This window comes from Budorcas taxicolor, chromosome 2 (genome assembly GCF_023091745.1).
Source record: "Budorcas taxicolor isolate Tak-1 chromosome 2, Takin1.1, whole genome shotgun sequence".
Classification (NCBI taxonomy): Eukaryota; Metazoa; Chordata; class Mammalia; order Artiodactyla; family Bovidae; genus Budorcas; species Budorcas taxicolor.
In genome coordinates, this window is record NC_068911.1 from 104,306,247 (window position 1) to 104,325,665 (window position 19,419).

The window sequence follows — 19,419 nt, forward strand, 5'->3', positions numbered from 1 at the left end:
ATAAGTGAGACAAACAGTTCCAACTATGAGAAACCCAAGACAACCACTTAGTTAGTTCTTCCTGACCCCCTGGTAAACCCCATTTTTAGGTCTTCACATTTCTTCATCTATCATAGTACATTTACGCAAAACTATTTTCATCCTTAGAGGTTTCAAATATCCTCCCTGGGGACCCTTTGAACATCTACAGCAGAAACTTGTTCAACTGTCACTTAGTGTGAGTTTTCAGTGTGTTCTTACTATATGTATGCGTGTTCTCTAAATGGGTTGAAGCCATCGCCTGTCACAAGGCTGGTGCCCTCACAGTGGCAAAGAAAGCATTAAAAAATGTGTTTTTCGATTGGGATACAACTTGCACTATCTCCAGTGATCAAGGTACCACTTCATTGGGCAAATCATATCAGCCTTAATGAAAACCTGGCAAACTTCTGGGAATTATCACCGCCCTGTCACCCTCAATCACCAGGCAAGATGGAGAGAACTAATGGAAAAACTGACTGCAAGCAGAACAAGTAGAGTTACATGAAACCACTAAACCACGGAGGATGCTCTAACGTTTCATTTTTCCAGATTTAAGGAGACCTTTTCTCCTAAGCTATTTATGACTTACTTGAACCTGGTAAATTATGCTTTACAATGATGAAACACTGATGTTTTCTTCCTACCTGATCTCTCCAAAATTCAGAAATTTTCAGCGAGTATCAGTTTAGTAAGAATCTGTTCTCCTTGTAATAGGGCACAATTAGAAAGACTAGCTATATCCCCATCACTTTGACTGCAATGTCATCTTTGAGGAGAGTTGTGAATAGACTTACATATGACCATAGAGCTTTAAGCAACTGCTTGGAAAAATCAGCCTGGTACTTGGCTTATAAGGTTTCAGCAAAGCTGTCTCAAAAGATAATTTTTATGATCAATCGTTATTCTTGCTTCACTTATATCAATGACTAGGCAGCAACATGGAAACTTGCATTACCATATGTAAAATAGATATCTGGTGGGAATTTTCTATAAGACTCAGGGAACTCAAACCAGGGCTCTGTAACAACCTAAAGGGATGAGATAGGAGGAAGATGGGAGGGAGGCTCAAGAGGAAGGGGATACCTATGGATATGTATACCTATGGCTGATTCATGTTGGATGTTTGGCAAAAACCCACATAATTCTGTAAAGCAATTATCCTTCAATTAAAAATAAGTAATAATAAAAAAAATAAGCAGGCTAAGTTATATATAAGCAAATAAGTTTCATTGTTATTATATTTGGTAAAAAATAGAAGTAATTGTAGAGAGAAAAACTATGTTTCCAACTTTGCAAATATTAGATTCTAGCCCTGTTAATTATCTTTGGGGTTTTGTTAGATACCTGTGAACTTGGATCTTGAACTGTTCTAGCTTCCTCAAATATCTGGCTACAACTCACCAAACTAATGTTTCCAATTTTCTCCCACCCTTCTGATCTGGAAGGGAGCTTAAAGACAGCCCTAAACCTCATTGGAAAGGACCTCACCATGAACTCCTGACCACTGACATTGCTGCAAAACTAGAACGTACTGACACACATCTCACAGTTCAGGAGGACTCCACCTGACACCTGGTCTTATGCAAATGCTGGAGATCACTGACTCAAGGAAGGGAAGTAGCTGACATCAAGGTAGGTAGACTGCTTCAGTTCAAGATGCCAGATCAACACTTCCTCCTTTAGCTAAACATGAAAAACCTTCCTTTTTTTTTTTTCTTCACATTTTCATTGGCCTGGGAAGATAATGCTGTCATTTCTGTAAGGCATTGTACAGGGGTGTGAGGGAGCAACCTCTAGAATTTAAGATGACTCTATTGCAGGCTAGGATATTGTCTTCCAATGTGTGCTAAAAATCTGGTTGACTCCTGACTTGAATGGGTAAACACAACAGTCCTTGTGAATGAAGCCATTCATTATGCTTCCAAACAGGAATGAATTGTGCACTGGTAAGTCTTGTGTTTGTGGTAGTAATCATTCTCCTTATTCTCCTTAGGCCTATCAATGCCTAGACGGCTGCTCCCATCTTAGGCTACCTAACTATGCTCCCAAGGGCTCAAGGAAGGACCCACCAGGAGGCATTCAAGATTCAGGAACTGATTCCTCTAGCAGGACTCCAATTCCCTGGTTAAGTGAAAGTGAAAGTGAAGTCGCTCAGTCCTGTCTGACTCTTTGCAACCCCATGGACTATAGCCTACCAGGTTCCTCCATCCATGGGATTTTCCAGGCAAGAGTACTGGAGTGGGTTGCCATTTCCTTCTACCTGGTTAAGAGTTAATAACAAACGAGATTATGATCAGGAACATTTCTTTAACTCTTAGAGACACTGCAGATTCCATTATGAAGATATTCAGTTCAGTTCAGTCACTCAGTCGTGTCCAACTCTTTGCGACTCCATGAATCATAGCACGCCAGGCCTCCCTGTCCATCACCAACTCCCGGAGTTCACTCAGACTCGCGTCCATCGAGTCCGTGATGCCATCCAGCCATCTCATCCTCTGTCGTCCCCTTCTCCTCCTGCCCCCAATCCCTCCCAGCATCAGAGTCTTTTCCAATGAGTCAACTCTTCGCATGAGGTGGCCAAAGTACTGGAGTTTCAGCTTTAGCATCATTCCTTCCAAAGAAATCCCAGGGTTGATCTCCTTCAGAATGGACTGGTTGGATCTCCTTGTAATCCAAAGGACTCTCAAGAGTCTTCTCCAACACCACAGTTCAAAAGCATCAATTCTTCAGTGCTCAGCCTTCTTCACAGTCCAACTCTCACATCCATACATGACCACTGGAAAAACCATAGCCTTGACTAGATGGACCTTAGTCGGCAAAGTAATGTCTCTGCTTTTGACTATGCTATCTAGGTTGGTCATAACTTTTCTTCCAAGAAGTAAGCGTCTTTTAATTTCATGGTTGCAGTCACCATCTGCAGTGATTTTGGAGCCCAAAAAAATAAAGTCTGACACTGTTTACACTGTTTCCCCATCTATTTCTCATGAAGTGATGAGACCAGATGCCATGATCTTCGTTTTCTGAATGTTGAGCTTTAAGCCAAGTTTTTCACTCTCCTCTTTCACTTTCATCAAGAGGCTTTTTAGTTCCTCTTAACTTTCTGCCATAAGGGTGGTATCATCTGCATATCTGAGGTTACTGATATTTCTCCCGGCAATCTTGATTCCAGCTTGTATTTCTTCCAGTCCAGCATTTCTCACGATGTACTCTGCATATAAGTTAAATAAGCAGGGTGACAATATACAGCCTTGACGTACTCCTTTTCCTATTTGGAACCAGTCTGTTGTTCCACGTCCAGTTCTAACTGTTGCTTCCTGACCTGCATACAGACTTCTCAAGAAGCAGGTCAGGTGGTCTGGTATTAGCTTCCTCCAAAAAAACTATTGGACTCTCAGGCCAAGCTTGTTTTTGATAATAGGATAGCTCTTGAGCATTCTTGGGCTGAGCAAAGAGGTGCCTGTGCTGTGTTATACTTGCTGTACCTGGATTGATACTTCTGGGGAAGCTGAAACTCAAGTATGTAAGATCAATGAGTAAGCCACTTAGCTTAAAAGTGTGACTCCTTCAAAGGGTTCCTTTGAGTGGTTTGGGTCTTGGAGATCAGGGCTCTGAAATGCACTGGAAACACTAGAAATTATCCTGTTTTTAAGAATAATAATATCCCTGGTGCACTGTATCCTCTCATGAGTTTCAAATGCATGTTCGCAGCCACTGACCAGGAGGAACACAATCTCCCGAAGAGCAAAACATCAGAAAAGAAGCAATGAGAATAACCAACTTGAAAATTGTGGATCTGAAGTTGTGACCTGTGAATAACACTATGGTTCAGCAAAAACATCATGATCATGACCTATGATTACCATATCAAAGGTCAACAATGCAGTAGCTGAGATTAACGTTAAGGCCTTAAATTTTTATCGTCTTGCTCATTTAGGCTAACAATCTGATCAGTTCAGTCAGTTCAGTCGCTAAAGGGGGCTAATTATTAAAGAGAAAAAACAGAGGGCCAAAATGGCGTTACTTATGCTAAAGCCCATGATGGCAAATCTAGATTTAATACCTAACACAATTGAACTTTTGACCTTTTCCAGCAAAGTACCAGGCTAGAATTGTCCGGTCTACACGCATCAGGTAATCTGCCACATAAGGCCTCTGTAACCCCAGAGGAAGAAGAAATCTACATAATACAACTCTAACATCCCTTCTCCCCCACAAAATGGAAGTCCTGGCCTCAAAATCCTTTCTTTTCTTTTGTTAATAGCTCCCTTGCCTCATCCTTCTTCCTGTATAAATCTTCCAATTTGTACAACTCCTTGGAGCACCCTGCTATTTGCTAGCTGGGCTGCTGCCTGATTCATGAATCACCTAATAAAGACAATTACATCTTCAAATCTACTAGGTTAAATTTTTTTTTTTAAACAATACTCAAATATTGTGTATCTCTCTCCTCTCTCTCCTTCCCATTTTTTATGTTGGTATTTATGTCACTTATGTCAACTTTTTGTGTTGAAACTGTTTTCATTGGACATTTTAAAACCATTGAATCTTTTAAAGTCCTCATTTTCCTTTACTCTGTATATAAATGAAGCTTCCCCGGTGGCTCAGACAGTAAAGAATCTGCCTGCAATGTGGGAGACCTGGGTTCAATACCTGGATTGGGAAGGTCCCCTGGAGGAGAACATGGCACCCCACTCTAGTACTCTTGCCTGGAGAATCCCCATGGACAGAGGAGCCTGACGGGCTACAGTCAATGAGGTTGCAAAGAGCTGGACACGACTGAGTGACTAAGCACAGTACAACACTGTGTATAACTGCAGCTATACATTCTTATTTTTCATAAAATTCCTTTTATGTATATTCCCTCTGATCCATTCCCAAAGTTACTACTGTGGTATAGGCTTTCAAAACCCTTTGTGGTGTAATTACAAAGCCTTGGTTGATCCCAACCCGGCCTTCTTGCTTTGAGTTTCTCCTTTCAGGATCCTGTTATGAGGTTGATCATCCTTAAACCTACTGAGTTTAATTGACTATAATAGAGTTTTAGTTATCGTTCTTCACAGCTTCCCAGATGGCTCAGTGGTTAAAAGAATCCATCTGCAATGCAGGAGACACAAGAGACATGGGTTCAATCCCTGGATCGGAAAGATCCTCTGGAGGAGGAAATGGCAACCCACTCTAGTATTCTTACCTAAAGAAAATCCCATAGACAGAGAAGCCTGGCAGCTGCAGTCCATAGGGTCACACAGAGTCAGACAGGACTGAAGCAACTGAGCACACACACGCATGCATCTGGGTTAGAAGACTGCTTTGTGTCTCCCCATGTGAATCCTTCAAAATGTGATTGGCCTAAAAAAAGTCACTTGTTCTATAACTTTTGAAACTATAGTCAATCCTTGGTGTATGAGAGGCTTTGGTTCCAGGAGCTCCACTTAGATACCAAAATCCACTAATGCTCAAGTCCCTTATATAAAATGATCCTCTGTATCCACTGATCAAACCAATGCCTAATCTGTGGATTCAACCAGTCACAAATGAAGACTTGATCCACAGTTGCTTGAATCCTTAAATATGAAACCCATGAATATGGAGAGCTACCTTTACGCTTATTGAAAAGTATCTGTATGGAAGTGGACCTGTACATTTTAAACCCATCTTATTCAAGAGTCAACCATATTCAAATCCAGAGCAGAGGTTTGTCTGAGTTTCGTAGCTCTTCTGTTAGTTTTTAGAGCCTTTTATGTAAGTTGAGGGCTCAGTCTCCTCTTGCTGCTACTAGAGGAATGCCGAGGTTTCTGTTTCCTTTAGAAATGCAAATAAAAATGTAAACTTAACCTCCTTCTGATACAACCCCAAAATAGCTGCTGGGCTAAATAGAAATGAACACCTTGACCTTAGTAACCTGAGAGCTTAGGGAGGCCTGGAGATTCATATCTATTTGAAGATACTGAATTCTGGTCCTGAACGAGAGAAGCATAATCCTATTACATTCACACAGCTTGCAGTAGACTTTGAAATTCATATTAACATTCCTGAAGGGAAGATAGTTCTGTAACTAAGAGCCGTGCGAGTCATAAGAGAAAATTATTGCTCCTGGTTTAGCAAATAACTGTATTCCTCAAAGGGAAAAAAAAAAATTCCTTCCCACCCTCCACTCATTCCATCAGGGAAAAATACCTGCTGGTGATATGGGTGGGGTGGAGGTGGACAGAGGAGTTACTTTGTGCTTTGCATTATAGCTTATTATGTTAAAAATAGAGAGGCAGGCATGAGACAACATCTCTGAATTTTAGTCCACATTACGTTAAGTAAAGCATCATGCCCATGCCTTAGGTCACTCACCTCCTTTAATATTTATTTTTAATTTATTGCCAATTTTTGAAAAAATGTGCATATTTTACCTGCAGGAACCATGAAAGCCACATAGCTAATCCTACCCTAAAACATGCAAAGAAATGAAAAATAACCACTCAGAATCATTATTCACTTATTAAAATGCAATCTTTGCTACAAGTCCCACATTTTACTCTCTAAACCAATGCCTACGGTATTATAAAATCTGTTCTTTTGTTAAAATTCAAGATATTTTCACTTAGAGAGCTGCCTTACATTGTCAATTTAATTTCTACACTCTAACCTGATTTTTTTTATTTACATACTTTTACAAATTATATTTAAAAGAGATTTTTTAAGTTTCTTAGAATCTTTATAATAAATTGTTTCCGTATCAGGTGATGATTAGTAAGACAAATTAACAAAGAACATCATGTCCTCCAACTGTTTATTCTGATGTTGAAATCAGAACTGAAGTTACAAATTCCTCCAAGAATGATCTTTGACACAAAGAATCCTGGGGTTGGATAATTTATTGTCTATCAGATGAACTCACAGTTACCAAAAAATGAAAATATGAGTTTTTGAAAATAGTGTTTCTCATTGTCTAGACTGGAAACTCTAGTTGATATGGGGTCACAAGTGGTATTAAGTACTTCCTTCTTGAAATAGACAGGAAAGATATTACCAAATATCTTTAATCATTTAAGAAACAATTACATCTGTGGACTGAATTCTGGAGGTAGCTAGTTACTCCTGACTCTCTCCTGGAAATGCCCACAGTTCATAGCTAATGTAGCTCATTTTCATTCAAGTTTTGAAGCTAAATGGAAGAAGTTATCTTCCCCCTCTCTCTCCTTCACCAGACATAAAAATAGAGATGACAGTGACAGTCTTTGTTTTTGACTATTGTTCAGTCATAAATTCTGTATATTTGTTTTCTTCTCTGAATCCACTGAAACAATTTCTTGCTATGATCTATGTAGATGAATATGACAAAAAATAAATCTGTGCAACTTATATGACTAAGGACTATGACGGCCTCCACCTGGAGATGAAAAAGTCCAATCATTCAGAGATATTCTCTTAAACTTTTAAAATGAAAGGATATTAGCAAACTTAATCCTCATGTGTATCTGTGTGGATATATGTGAGCACTCAGTCATGTCCGACTCTTTGTGACTCCATGGACTGTAGAAAGGCTCTTCTGTCAAATGGGATTCTCCAGGCAAGAATATGGGAGTGGGTTGCCATTTCCTTCTCCAGGGTATCTTCCCAACCCAGGGATGGAATCCTCGTCTCCTGCGTCTCCTCAGTCTCCTGAATTGGCAGGCGGGTTCTTTATCACAAAGCCACTAGGGAAGCCCTAACATCATCCTACCTATTCTAACTTTCTGACTTTTAAAAATAAAAGTAACCCAGAACTTATATTGAAAGTGGATTACTTTGCCCAAGTTGTTGTTGTTGTTTTTTCTGGAAGAGCACCTTTAAAAAAAGTAAAAATCTTTATTTTAATTGGAGGATAATTATAGTATTGTGATGGTTTTTGCCACACATCAACATGAACTGGTATAGGCATTCATATGTACCCGCCCTCCTTAACTCTCCTCCCACCTCCCTCCCCACCCCATCCCTCCAGGTTGTCATAGAGCACAGGCTTTCGGTGCCCTGCATTATACATCATAACTTTGAAAGAGAACCCTTTATTAAAAGTACAGATTGCCAGCTACAAAATAAATCAGGGGGTTGTAATGTACACATAGGGAATGTAACAACTTTGTATGGTGATGGATGATAACCGATCTCTTTGCTGAAATCATTTCACAATGAATAGTGAATAAAATTAATGAATAAAAATATCAAAACACTATGTTGTACACAAGACTAATATAATATTGTATGTTTATTATAACTAATTTAAAAAACATAACAAGATCCTCTGAACAAAAAGGAAAAAGTCTATGCCTCTCATGGTGATAAATACCAATTTAAGGAAGAACAAAAAGATTTGATAGAAGATTAGAGATCTGCCTCCCTTGGTCCCTATAAACATTGTTCAGTGAGAACAAACCAAAAGAGAATACAGGTACTTTTGGAAGTCAAGAATATCTAAGGCAGCACAATTTTGATCTCCAGTACTTACTCTGTATCCATTATAGTGTCATAGATGTCAAGTCTCTCTGCTATGATAGAGTATACCCACAAACTTCTGAATGAGAGGAAAGCACTATCCTAAAGAAAAATACTGCTAAGTCCATTAAACTAGTTTGAAAGTAGTCACTGTGAATAGCAAAACAAGAATCAGAACACGGTATCCACAGACAAACTTACTCCCCTTCTAACATGCCCACATTCTTAACTGTTCTTGTTTTAGTACTGATATTCTACCCTGTGAAGGGTAGACACATCAAAGCATGCTGGAATATTTAGGTTTCTTCCTTTTATACTTTCATTTTCCATAGAAGCTGAGCTATCACTTCTTTTTTATACAATTATTTTTATATTTATTTATTTGGCTGCACTGCATCTTAGTTTGGCCTATGGGATCTTTAGTTACAGCATGTGGAATCTAGTTCCTTGACTGTGGATTGAACCCAGGCCCCCTGCATTAGGAGAGCAAAGTCTTAGCCACTGGACCATCAAGGAAGTCCTTATCATCTCTTCTTAATTCAGATCAAGCACAAGAAGTTGTAAAGAGAGAATATCCAGTCTTTTCCTTGAAGAATGGCACAGTTAGGACAAAGGAATCTGAATGCCCATTTCCTTGAAGACTGTATAGATATTAAGTGACAGCTGTAAATCTATTTACCTTTCTATATTTCTTTATTTTGTGTTCCTGTTTTTGAGTAAAAAGGTATTCTTACTGCAAATCAGTTAATCGGCAATATAAACACAGTGGGATAAAACAAGGAGCACTTCTGTTTGGGATGGCATAATTGTTTAGAAATCATAAAAAGCTTTCTTCATGAAAAAGAAAAAAAAGGACATTGGGTAAAATATATCTGTTCTAAATAGATTGCAGGGTTGGCCCAGAGGAAAGGAACCGATAAAGCAAAAGCAAAGTAAAAGTTCAAGATGCAAGGTACACAAGAGAGACAAACTTTATCCTCAGGGTTTCTATAAAATCTCGGAGACTTAAGTTTCCACTTTCATGACTTTAAGGTCTGTTATGGACAATTTCATAAAACCCTCCATGCCAGAAGTGATGACCACAAAGGCTGGCCCTCAGTGTAAGGACAGACTGGAAAGAGACATGCCAAGTAACACATTTTGCCATGGCCACTATAAGGTAAGGTGAAATCGCTCAGTCGTGTCTGACTCTTTGCGACCCCATGGACTGTAACCTACTAGGCTTCTCCGTCCATGGGATTCTCCAGGCAAGAATACTGGAGTGGATTGCCATTTCCTTCTCCAGGGGATCTTCCCAACCCAGGGATGGAACCCAGGTCTCCCACATTGGAGGCAGACGCTTTAACCTCTGAGCCACCAGGGAACTATATGTCTACAGTTGAATCTGAGACAGTGAGGGGACCAAACTCTTTCTTGAGAATTTATAATCTCAAACTGGCCTTTCCAGGACTTTATGGTCTGAATTCATGCTCCTTCTGTGATACAAATATCCTCAAAGAAAAATGTAAATGGTAAGTGCTTCCAGATTGCTGGACTTCCATGGGACAGAAGGGTGTAAAAGCCACCTGACCAGCATGTTATAGCAGTGAGAGGAAGGGGCTGAGTATCTCCTAATTCCTTACTTTGATTCTTCTGACTTCATGCAGGAGGCTCCTTGGCTCCTTGGCTCCTTCCCCCTCTGACTGTAGTCTTAAATCCACAACTTCTCTGGTTATACATCTGCAGAAAAAACCTCCAGGCTCCTACATGAATAGGAAAAGGTAGGAGCCTGACTCTCCAGGGTGAGGGGCAGGGTGTGGCGAGTACACACAGCTGGCTTTTTAGACAGACTCTCAAAAGCTCCTGATTTTGCCCCACCCCCAAAACATACTTGCACATGCACGTGCGCACACACACACACACACACACACACACACACACACACAGCCTTGCACTTCATTCTACACTTCCTTCTGTAGAAGGTGGTGCTTTTTTGGAGTTGTTCAGGCCAGAAGACCTTGTTTCTCTTCAACCCTCCTTCCCCATACACACTTAGGTATAACCCTGCTCTGCAAATTACTGGGTTGGCCAAAAAGTTTGTTCAGATTTTTCCATAAGATGTTACCCCATATTTTAGTTGTATCTCCATCCACTTTCCACATTATATGACTGAGGTTATAGACGACTCCTAAATTTGCTTGAAGGTGAGCTTATTGTGCTTCTTGTTCTCTGGAAACAAGTTTACAAAAGGAATCTCACTGAAGTTTACATTTTTGTTACTCTTTCACGTTTTTCTTGCTGGTTTTGAAGTAATTTTAGAGAAAAGAATAGAGTAGAAATACCTTTGCTCCACTATCTTAAAACTGGAGATCCATCCTACTGATTTAGAAGTGCAAATTTCCAAACAAGCCAATACTAGGAATTCTCTGAGGTTGGGGTTTAACTTGCGTAGAACTCAGAAAGAATGCTGAGCCTGAAGAATTGATGCTTTTGAACTGTGGTGCTGGAGAAGAACCTTAAGATTTCCTTGGACAGCAAGGAGATCAAACCAGTCAATCCTAAAGGAATTCAACCCTGAATATTCATTGGAAGGACTGACTGATGCTGAAACTGAAGCTCCAATAATTTGGTCATCTGATGTGAAGAGATGATTCACTGGAAAAGACCCTGATTCTGGGAAAGATTGAGGGCAGAAGGAGAGGAGTCAACAGAGGATGAGATGGTTGGACGGGTATCACTGAATCAATGGAAATAAGTTTGAGCAAACTCCAGGAGATAGTGAAGGACAGGGAAGCCTGGCAGGCTGTAGTCCATGGGGTCACAAAGAGTCAGACACAACTTAGTGACTGAACAACAACAGGTATCTACCTTGTCTACTTTGAAGGACTATCTGGACTCCAACCAGAATCCATTGAAAACACTTTTAATACAGATACAATAATTTGCTACTATAGGGTAACTTTCTACATAATTTAAGATCACTGTCTCTGCAGAATTCACTAAGTGGTTTTGCAATGGAAACAAACCATAATTATCTCTAGTATCACAGAGCATCAAAGTCTAGGTCACCATATAGCTACACTGGGTCCTGCACAAAGGTACCATTTTATTTTTGGCTGTACAGCATGGCATAAGGGATCTTAGTTCCCCAACTAGGGATCAAACCCACACTCTCTGTGTTGGAAGCACAGAGTGTTAACCACTGGATGGTCACAGAAGTCCCAAACAGACCATTTTTAAAATACTTCATTTATGTAGATTTTGCTGATCTAAATATTTAATAACAACTCTGTAGCAGAAAGTAAGTACAAGCCTTGGAATAACAAGATCATATTATTATAACAATTTTCTGACTTATGGAAACAAAATGTTATTAGGAAGTGGTTCCTTCCTGTAATTCATAGCCACTGTATAGCCTCTGAAAAGTCCTAAATCTAACTACCTTGCACATCAAATTTACATCTGCAAATGTTCTGACAAGGACATCATTTCCAAGGTGTAACTATTAGGGACTGAATTCTAACCCAAGCTTGATCACTTTTCCTTCAACAAGATATTACACTGGCCCATTACATTGGTGACTTTATACTGATTGGACATAATGAGCAAGAAAAAACAACTCTAGACTCACTGGCAAGACATTTTCATGTCAGAGTTAGAAATAAATTTGAGAAAGTTCAAGTGACCCCCACGGACTGTAGCTGCCAGGATCCTCTGTTCATGGAATTCTCCAGGCAAGAATACTGGAATGGGTTGCCACGCCCTCCTCCAGGGGATCTTCTGACCCACGGACTGAATCCAGGCATCCTGCATTGCAGGCAGGTTCATTACCATCTGAGCCACCAGAGAAGCCCTGAGAAAGTTCAGGGGCTTTCAACTCCAGTGAAAGTCTGAAGGTCCAGCCACGTGAGGCATGCTGAGAACCCCTTCCAGGGGAAAGATACCTTATTATATACGGCCCCTTCTACAACTGAAATAGAGATACAACATCTAGCATATTGTGCCTCTTCCGATTTTGGAGACAACACAGTCCTCATCTGGGTGTGTTACTCCAGCCCATTTGCCAAGGGATCTGACAAGCTGCTAGTTTTGAGTGGGGCCTAGGAAAGAAAAACAAACTCTGTAACAGGTTCAGGCTGCTGGGAAAGCTGCTCTGCTGCTTGGGCCACAGGATCAGCAGATCCAGTGGTGCCTGAAGCGTCAGTGGCAGGTACAGATGCTCTCTGGGGTGCATGGGAGGTTCCTATAGGTGAATTGCTGTTTAGGTCCTTCCAATTGTGGAGTACAGCCCTGCTGTCCTCTGCAAAGGGCTTCTCTCCATTTGAGAAACAGCTTTTGGCCAGCTACTGGGCCTTCAGAGAGGCTGCATGCTTAACCACACACCCTGAGCTGCCCATCATGGACTGGATATATCTGAGCCATCAAGCCACAGGTAGGGCATGCACAGCAGCACCCCATCATCACACGGACATGGTATATATGTAATCAAATGCAAGGAGGACCTGAAAGCACAGTATCTTACATGAAGAAGTGGCCCAACTGCCCATGGTCCCCACCTTTGCTAAACTATCCTCTCTCTTCCAGTCTGGACATACAAAGTCATGGGGAATTTCCTCTCATCAGTTGACAGAGGAAAATAAGACTTTGGCCTGGTTTATGGATGGTTCTGCATGATATGTGGGCACCCAAATGGACAGCTGTGACAATAACCCCTTTCTGAGACATCCCTGGAAGACAGAGTGCAGGAAGTCATCCCGATGTATAGAACTTCAAGCAGCATGTATGGTTGTTCACTTTGCTTGGAAGGAGACATGGCCAGCTGCGCGATTAAGTACAGACCTGCAGGCTATGGCCAATGGTTTTGCTGGATGGCCAGGGACTTAAAAGGAACACAATTAGAAAATGGGCGACAAGAAAAGGTAGGCAGGTGGTATGTGGCTAGGCTTCTCTGAATGGGCAACAATGTGAACATATTTGTATGCAATATTTGTATTCCATGTGAATGTTTCCTAAGGACTGACCTCAGTTGAGAAAGATTTTAATAAGCAATTGGATAGGATGACCCATTCTGTGGATAAGAGTCAGCCTCTGTCCTCAGCTACCCCTGCCACTACCGGATGAGCTCCTGCACAAAGTGGCCATGGTGGTGGGAAGGAAGGTTATGCATGGACTCAGCATGGGCTTCCACGCATCCAGGGCAACTTGGCTATAGTCATGTCTGAGTGCTCAATCTGCCAGCATCAGGGGCCAGTGCTATGCCCCCAATATGGACCATTCCCCAAGGTGATCAGCCAGCTACACGCTGGCAGGTTGATTACACTGGACTATTTCCATCATAGGAGGTGCAGTGTTTTGTTCTTACCAGATAGGTACTTATTCAAATAGGATAAGGATTTGCCCTTCCTGCATGCAATGCTTCTATCAAAATTACCTACTGCAAGATAAAAATGATCACTTGCCATCTGCCTCTACAAGAATGAAGTCACTAGCCACTGCAGTCACTGACTTTCAACACACTCAGAATGGAGTTCAGGGCAATGATCAGGAATGAGGCACTCTGTGCTCTGTGATAAACTAGCAGACAAGGCCTTCAGAAAGTTACGTATTTTCAAAAGAAGATTTTGTGAGCTCAAATTCTTGCATCTTACATCTAGCAAAGCACTGAAATTATTAAGGAAGACATCTGCTCCTCAAGACTAGCAGCAAGTCTCTGGCAAAAGGTGTGCTTGATAAAATGTATCCCCCTTCACAATAAACATATACATAATACTGACCTCCCCCACTCCCTCTCTGGAGTAGCTCCTCAGCTACTTAACTCACAATTCTCATGTTGCTGCATTTTCTTTCAGTTGACACTATCATCCATGGACTTACAGGACACCTTGTCCATCGTCATGATGTTCCACACAACATTGTTTTGGATCAAGGATCTCACTTTCCAGCAATCAAGATCTGGCAATGTGGCCATGCTCATTGATTTCACTGGTCTTACCAAGTCCCCCACCATCTTGGTTTGATATAAGGATGAAAAGGTCTTTTGAAGACTTAATTACAGCACCAGTTAGGGGGCAATACCTTGCAGGGCTAGGGAAAAGCTTTCCAGAAGCATCAAACATGTGTTTGTTTGTTTGTTTTTTTTCTCCCATATCCAGGATTCGCAGGTCCAAGAGTCAAGGGTGGCAGTGGCCCTGGCATAACTTACTGTTACCCCTAGTGATCCATTAGTAAAGTGTTTGCTTGCAGTTCCTCTGCAGTCTTAAGTTCTGCTGCCCTACAGTCTTATTTCCAGAGGGAGGAATGCATCCACTAAAAACATAGCTATGATTTCCTTGAACTGGAATTGAAAACTGCCACCCACCCACACTGGGCTTCTTATACCTTGGACTCAATAAAGAAGGGAGTTATTATGCTGGCTGAGATGACTGATCCTGACTAATATGATAACCTATGCAGTAGGAAGAGAAATAATTCTTAATATGATTTTCAGCTGAATTATGAAACCAGTGATACACAGCTGGTCCTACAAGGTATGAGTTTGGCTACATACATCCCTTTAGTGACAGAGTGGTCAGATTTTAAGAACAAAGCCTTCTTGTTAAGCCTTGTAGTATTGGCATGTGAATTCTGAAAGAAACAGAACAGTGAGCAATCTGATGAGTTTCTGAGTGCTTTTCAGAGATTTCAATATGCCATACCTTCTAGACATTGATGATAAAAGGCACTTACATGCAGATCCAGAAGTCAATTCACAAGGTCTTCCAGAGAAAAGTTTTTTAAAATATGGAATGCATCACAAATCTGCATGTCATCATTATACAGGAGAAATGCTAATCTTCTCTGTATTGGCCCAGTTTCAGTATATGTGCTGCTGAAGCAAGCACCGGAAATTTTAATAATTCCTTTCTATGCATATTCCATATGAAACATACAGCAAGTATGTACATAACAATCAGGTGTGAATCATGATTGCTATGATTAGTTAATTCATTCAGCAAGTATTCAATGAGCATCTAAAATGTACAATATATATTATCAGATCCAATTTCAACACATCCCTTCATTCTTTGACTAATATCCAATGTGCATTTGGACCATCAGCACTAGGGTATGCTAATGACTGAGAACATATACTTTCTTACATTGCATGAGTCCCTAGGTGCACTAGCTAGTTATGGTTAAAAGGTGGTCTAATATCAGCATTAGCTAATGCCAACCTTAAACTCAAACACTCATAAACAATCCAATCCAGCAAGATCACAGCTTATCTAAATATGAAAAGAGATACCAATTTATAAAAGGAACATAACTTTGAATTACATTTGATTAGAAAAACTGTTTTGAAATCCCCTTACCTCTTGTTTGCACCCCCTTTCCGCAGGTTTCACTGGTGCCCATTACTCCCTGCCTGACAGACTCTGGCACGAGGACACAGGGGCTCCATTTCTGTGGCCTCCATCTGTGATGACAAAGAACAGCAGACTAGAAATTTCACCACGGCAAACATACAAAACAAATACTGGAAACAGATGAATTTGAAACCCAAAGCATAAAGGTAAAAAATTCAATAAAAATGGATTTGAAACCGATGTTATAAAAGGGAGCCCTGGCACACACTAGGGATGGCATCAGTCTCTCTGCCCCAGATCCATAGTTAAAGCAGTAATTCCATTTTTTAAAAATATGGACATTTTGCACATAAGCCTTAGTGGATATAGCAAAGTGGCCATAAAGAAACATTAGAGGCACAGATCAAATCTAGAAGGTTTAGCTCTGTATGAACTTAAAATTGTTTAAAGAAAAACAATACAAAAAATCAAAGAAAGAAAATTCCTATGCCCCATCTGAGCATTAGAGAATCAAGGTGTGAACATCTGAAAATTTTAGGTACAAGCCTTCATACTTGATCTTCCGCTTCAAAAATTTTACAAGGTGTTTCCTAGGACTTTAGGGTAGCTCAAACATCTCAATAAGTTATAGAGTAAAGACAAGGCAGGAGGCCATAGGGACTTATCTTATGTGACAGTTTCTCTCAGGGAAGAGAAATGGAACTATCTCTGAGGAATGACCCATATTTCTTCTCCACAGAGGAAAGAGTATGTACGGAATCCTTCTGGCTTGCCGGCGTGTGTGTGTGTGTGTGTGTGTGTGTGTGTGTGTGTGTGTGTGTTTAAGGTGAACAGAACTCTACTTTTATGACCTTCAGGGCAGACTGTGACTTGAGCCCTTAAACCTGTGTCTTTGGAATGTTCCAGAAAACCCAAACCCTAAATGTAGCCACAGATTTCACTCTTTCACTGAGTACATTTTTGTACTTTTTGACATAAGCCAATACTTCTGATAGGAGGTGCTAATTAAAAAAAAAATGAAACAGAACCATAAGGCAAAAATATTTCTGACCAGTTTGGCAGGATGAGAAACATCTAGAGAACTGTTGTACTTCAATGTGCATACAATTAAAGCTACAGAATTATACACTTAAAAATGGTTAAGATGGCAATCTCTGCTGTACAGCAAGGTGATCCAGGTTTACACATATATGCATTCTTTTTTTAACATCCTTTTCCATTATGGATTGGTACAACATTGTAAATCAACTATACTTCCATTAAAAGAAGCTAATTTAGAAAAAAAAGGTTACAATGTAACTTCTATGTTATATGATTTTTATCACAATAATAAAGAAATCTCAGCAAGAGGAACAATGAGGAATAACAGAACATGGAGTAGACTTCCTTTGTTCAGGAAAAATCACCTTAAGGAACCCTTTTAGTTATGTGAACATAGATTAATATAGCATGTGAAGATCACTTAGTATAACCCACATATTAATTAATTAACATAATTTATCTCAGCAATCACCACCCTCTCCTCTGTCTAGACTAAGTGAGTCTCACTTACTGGAGGTGAGGCAGTGAGGGAGTTAAGAGATAGATACAGACTGTCTTGCAGAATAAAGCCAAGTACATTAAAATGTAAAAGTAAAGAAAAAATACATATAAGTGACCTCATTCAAGTGGCCTCCATATTGAGAACAACTGAAGAGCTGGAGAGAAACCAGGAAACAACAGAAAAACCTGTCCCATTTTTAAAAAAATCACCTATTACTTTTTAAGTACTTAGAAATTTGCTTTGTCGATGCAAAGACTCATTAAGTATAATTCTAAAACACAGACAGAAACGGTAAGGGAGTTTAGTCTAGCTTTTCAACTGGGATATGTCATTCACTCAGCTCCCTCAAGTTCACAAAATACTTACTAAAGTGAGGCCAAGGAATTTAATTTAGCTTAGTGTGCTAAATAGAAGGGAGAAATGTCAATAACTCTTATTAGACTCACAGTTTTAAAAGGATAAGCCTGGGCTCAGAGAGGTTTCGTGACATGCCTGAGATTGCACATGAAAGGGCAGGCCAGCGGTCAGTCCTAAATCCTTAGACGCTCAGCCACGGACTCTTGGAGACATCCCACTGCCAATTCTATTTAGGGGTATATCACCCACACTGTCTTCCCTCTTGCTTACATTGTCAGCCATCTCAAATGTGACTCAATTGAATACTGCCTGTCTTGAACAAAAGTTACTTAAGAAATGGCCAACACAAGAGGGACACTCTGACCTTCCTTCTGCTTCCTTCCTTCTGCCTCCTTCCTTCTAGTTCCCCTTGAAAGCAGGAAATAATTCTCTCCTGTGAGCAGTGCCCTTCCCGCCCACATCTGAAGGTAGAAGGAAACCCTTACCACTAGGGAATTCAGGCTGTATAAACCTTGTTACTTTTTAAAATTTACTCCCCCAAGCTCAGACTCTGTTTAGATTTTTCACGGATTGAGCACCCAAAGCCGACATTTATTCATCCCATCCATTCTTTACTAATTTATTGTTTCTTTGTCTAAAAAGTATAAAAGCCACCTGCTTTGGCCACTTCTTAGGTTCAGTTTCTATGGGATGTCCATGCATATGAATTAAGATTTGTTGCATTTTAACAGTAACCTCTCTCATGATATTTATCTCATGTCAATTTTATTATTAAGAGAGCTAAAGAACTCATGAAGCATCGAGGGGAAAATTTCCTCTCCCCAACACTACTTTAAAATTAACACGGTGGGAAATGCTCAAATTAATAGGAAAAGTTCTATAGACATTGTGATTCTGTTTTAAATTGTGAATGTCTCACCTTAATGGAGTGAAAAAAGAGGAATCAGAAGAAAATGATAAAGGTCTACATTAACTTGCCTCTCCAACCAATGAAGGGAAGGCAAAACCTAAGGAGGAACTGTATGCTCAAAATTCAAGGGTGTTTGACTAAAAGACTCATGTTGATAAGTTGGACACACTTATCAGCATCAGGAGACATGACACAATCAGGCAATCCAGGCAGAGTAGAGCTAATTTCTAGTTCAAGAATGAGGGGCTCCACTGAAGTACCACAAGAGGGCAACGAAAGCGGACAGTAGGAAGAGAGACCACTAACAGTTTCCAAGATTTTCTCTGATTATAGTAGCACCGGGTTCAGAAAATGTCTAACATTATTTGATTTGGCTTTTTATTTTTTTTTCAATTGACTGCTTTCTCTGACAGCTCTTTCACTGAGCTAAAAGTTTCAATATTTAAACCTGGCACAATAGGATGGATATTGACAGTGTTCCCACAATGGCCTGGCGGTTGCTGAAGAAATACTGGCAGACGGGGCTTGTTCCAGTGCTGATTCATGTCTTTCCCAAACTGGTTGTTAGATAGAAACAAAAGGAGGAAAAGATGATGAAATTGATCCTGATCGGGGCTTCTTTCTAGCTAATGGGAGGCCTTCTTTAAAAAAAAAAAGAAAAAAAACACACAACAAAACTTCTGGAATAAATTAGCTCATTTAAAAAACATATTTATTCTTATTTATTTATTTGGTCGCACCAGGTCTTATTCCAGCATGTGAAATGTTAGTTGAGGCATGTGAACTCATAGGTGTGGCATGTG

General features: G+C 40.2%; 1 protein-coding gene and 2 non-coding genes across 3 annotated transcripts in view; all 3 read right to left on the reverse strand.

Moving 5' to 3' along the window:
• The window catches only part of THSD7B (thrombospondin type 1 domain containing 7B), an 899,070-nt gene that overhangs the window by 416,665 nt on the left and 462,986 nt on the right, over nt 1-19,419 (reverse strand). The window contains exon 11 of the mRNA XM_052635756.1: nt 15,813-15,916. Coding sequence (XP_052491716.1) covers nt 15,813-15,916 — 104 coding nt within the window. The remainder of the gene's footprint in view (nt 1-15,812; nt 15,917-19,419) is intronic.
• On the reverse strand, nt 8,925-8,997 carry TRNAR-CCU (transfer RNA arginine (anticodon CCU)). Its single transcript has one exon. It is a non-coding gene; the product is annotated as a tRNA-Arg (tRNA).
• Nucleotides 15,235-15,341, reverse strand: LOC128043997 (U6 spliceosomal RNA). The gene has a single exon (XR_008198993.1). It is a non-coding gene; the product is annotated as a U6 spliceosomal RNA (small nuclear RNA).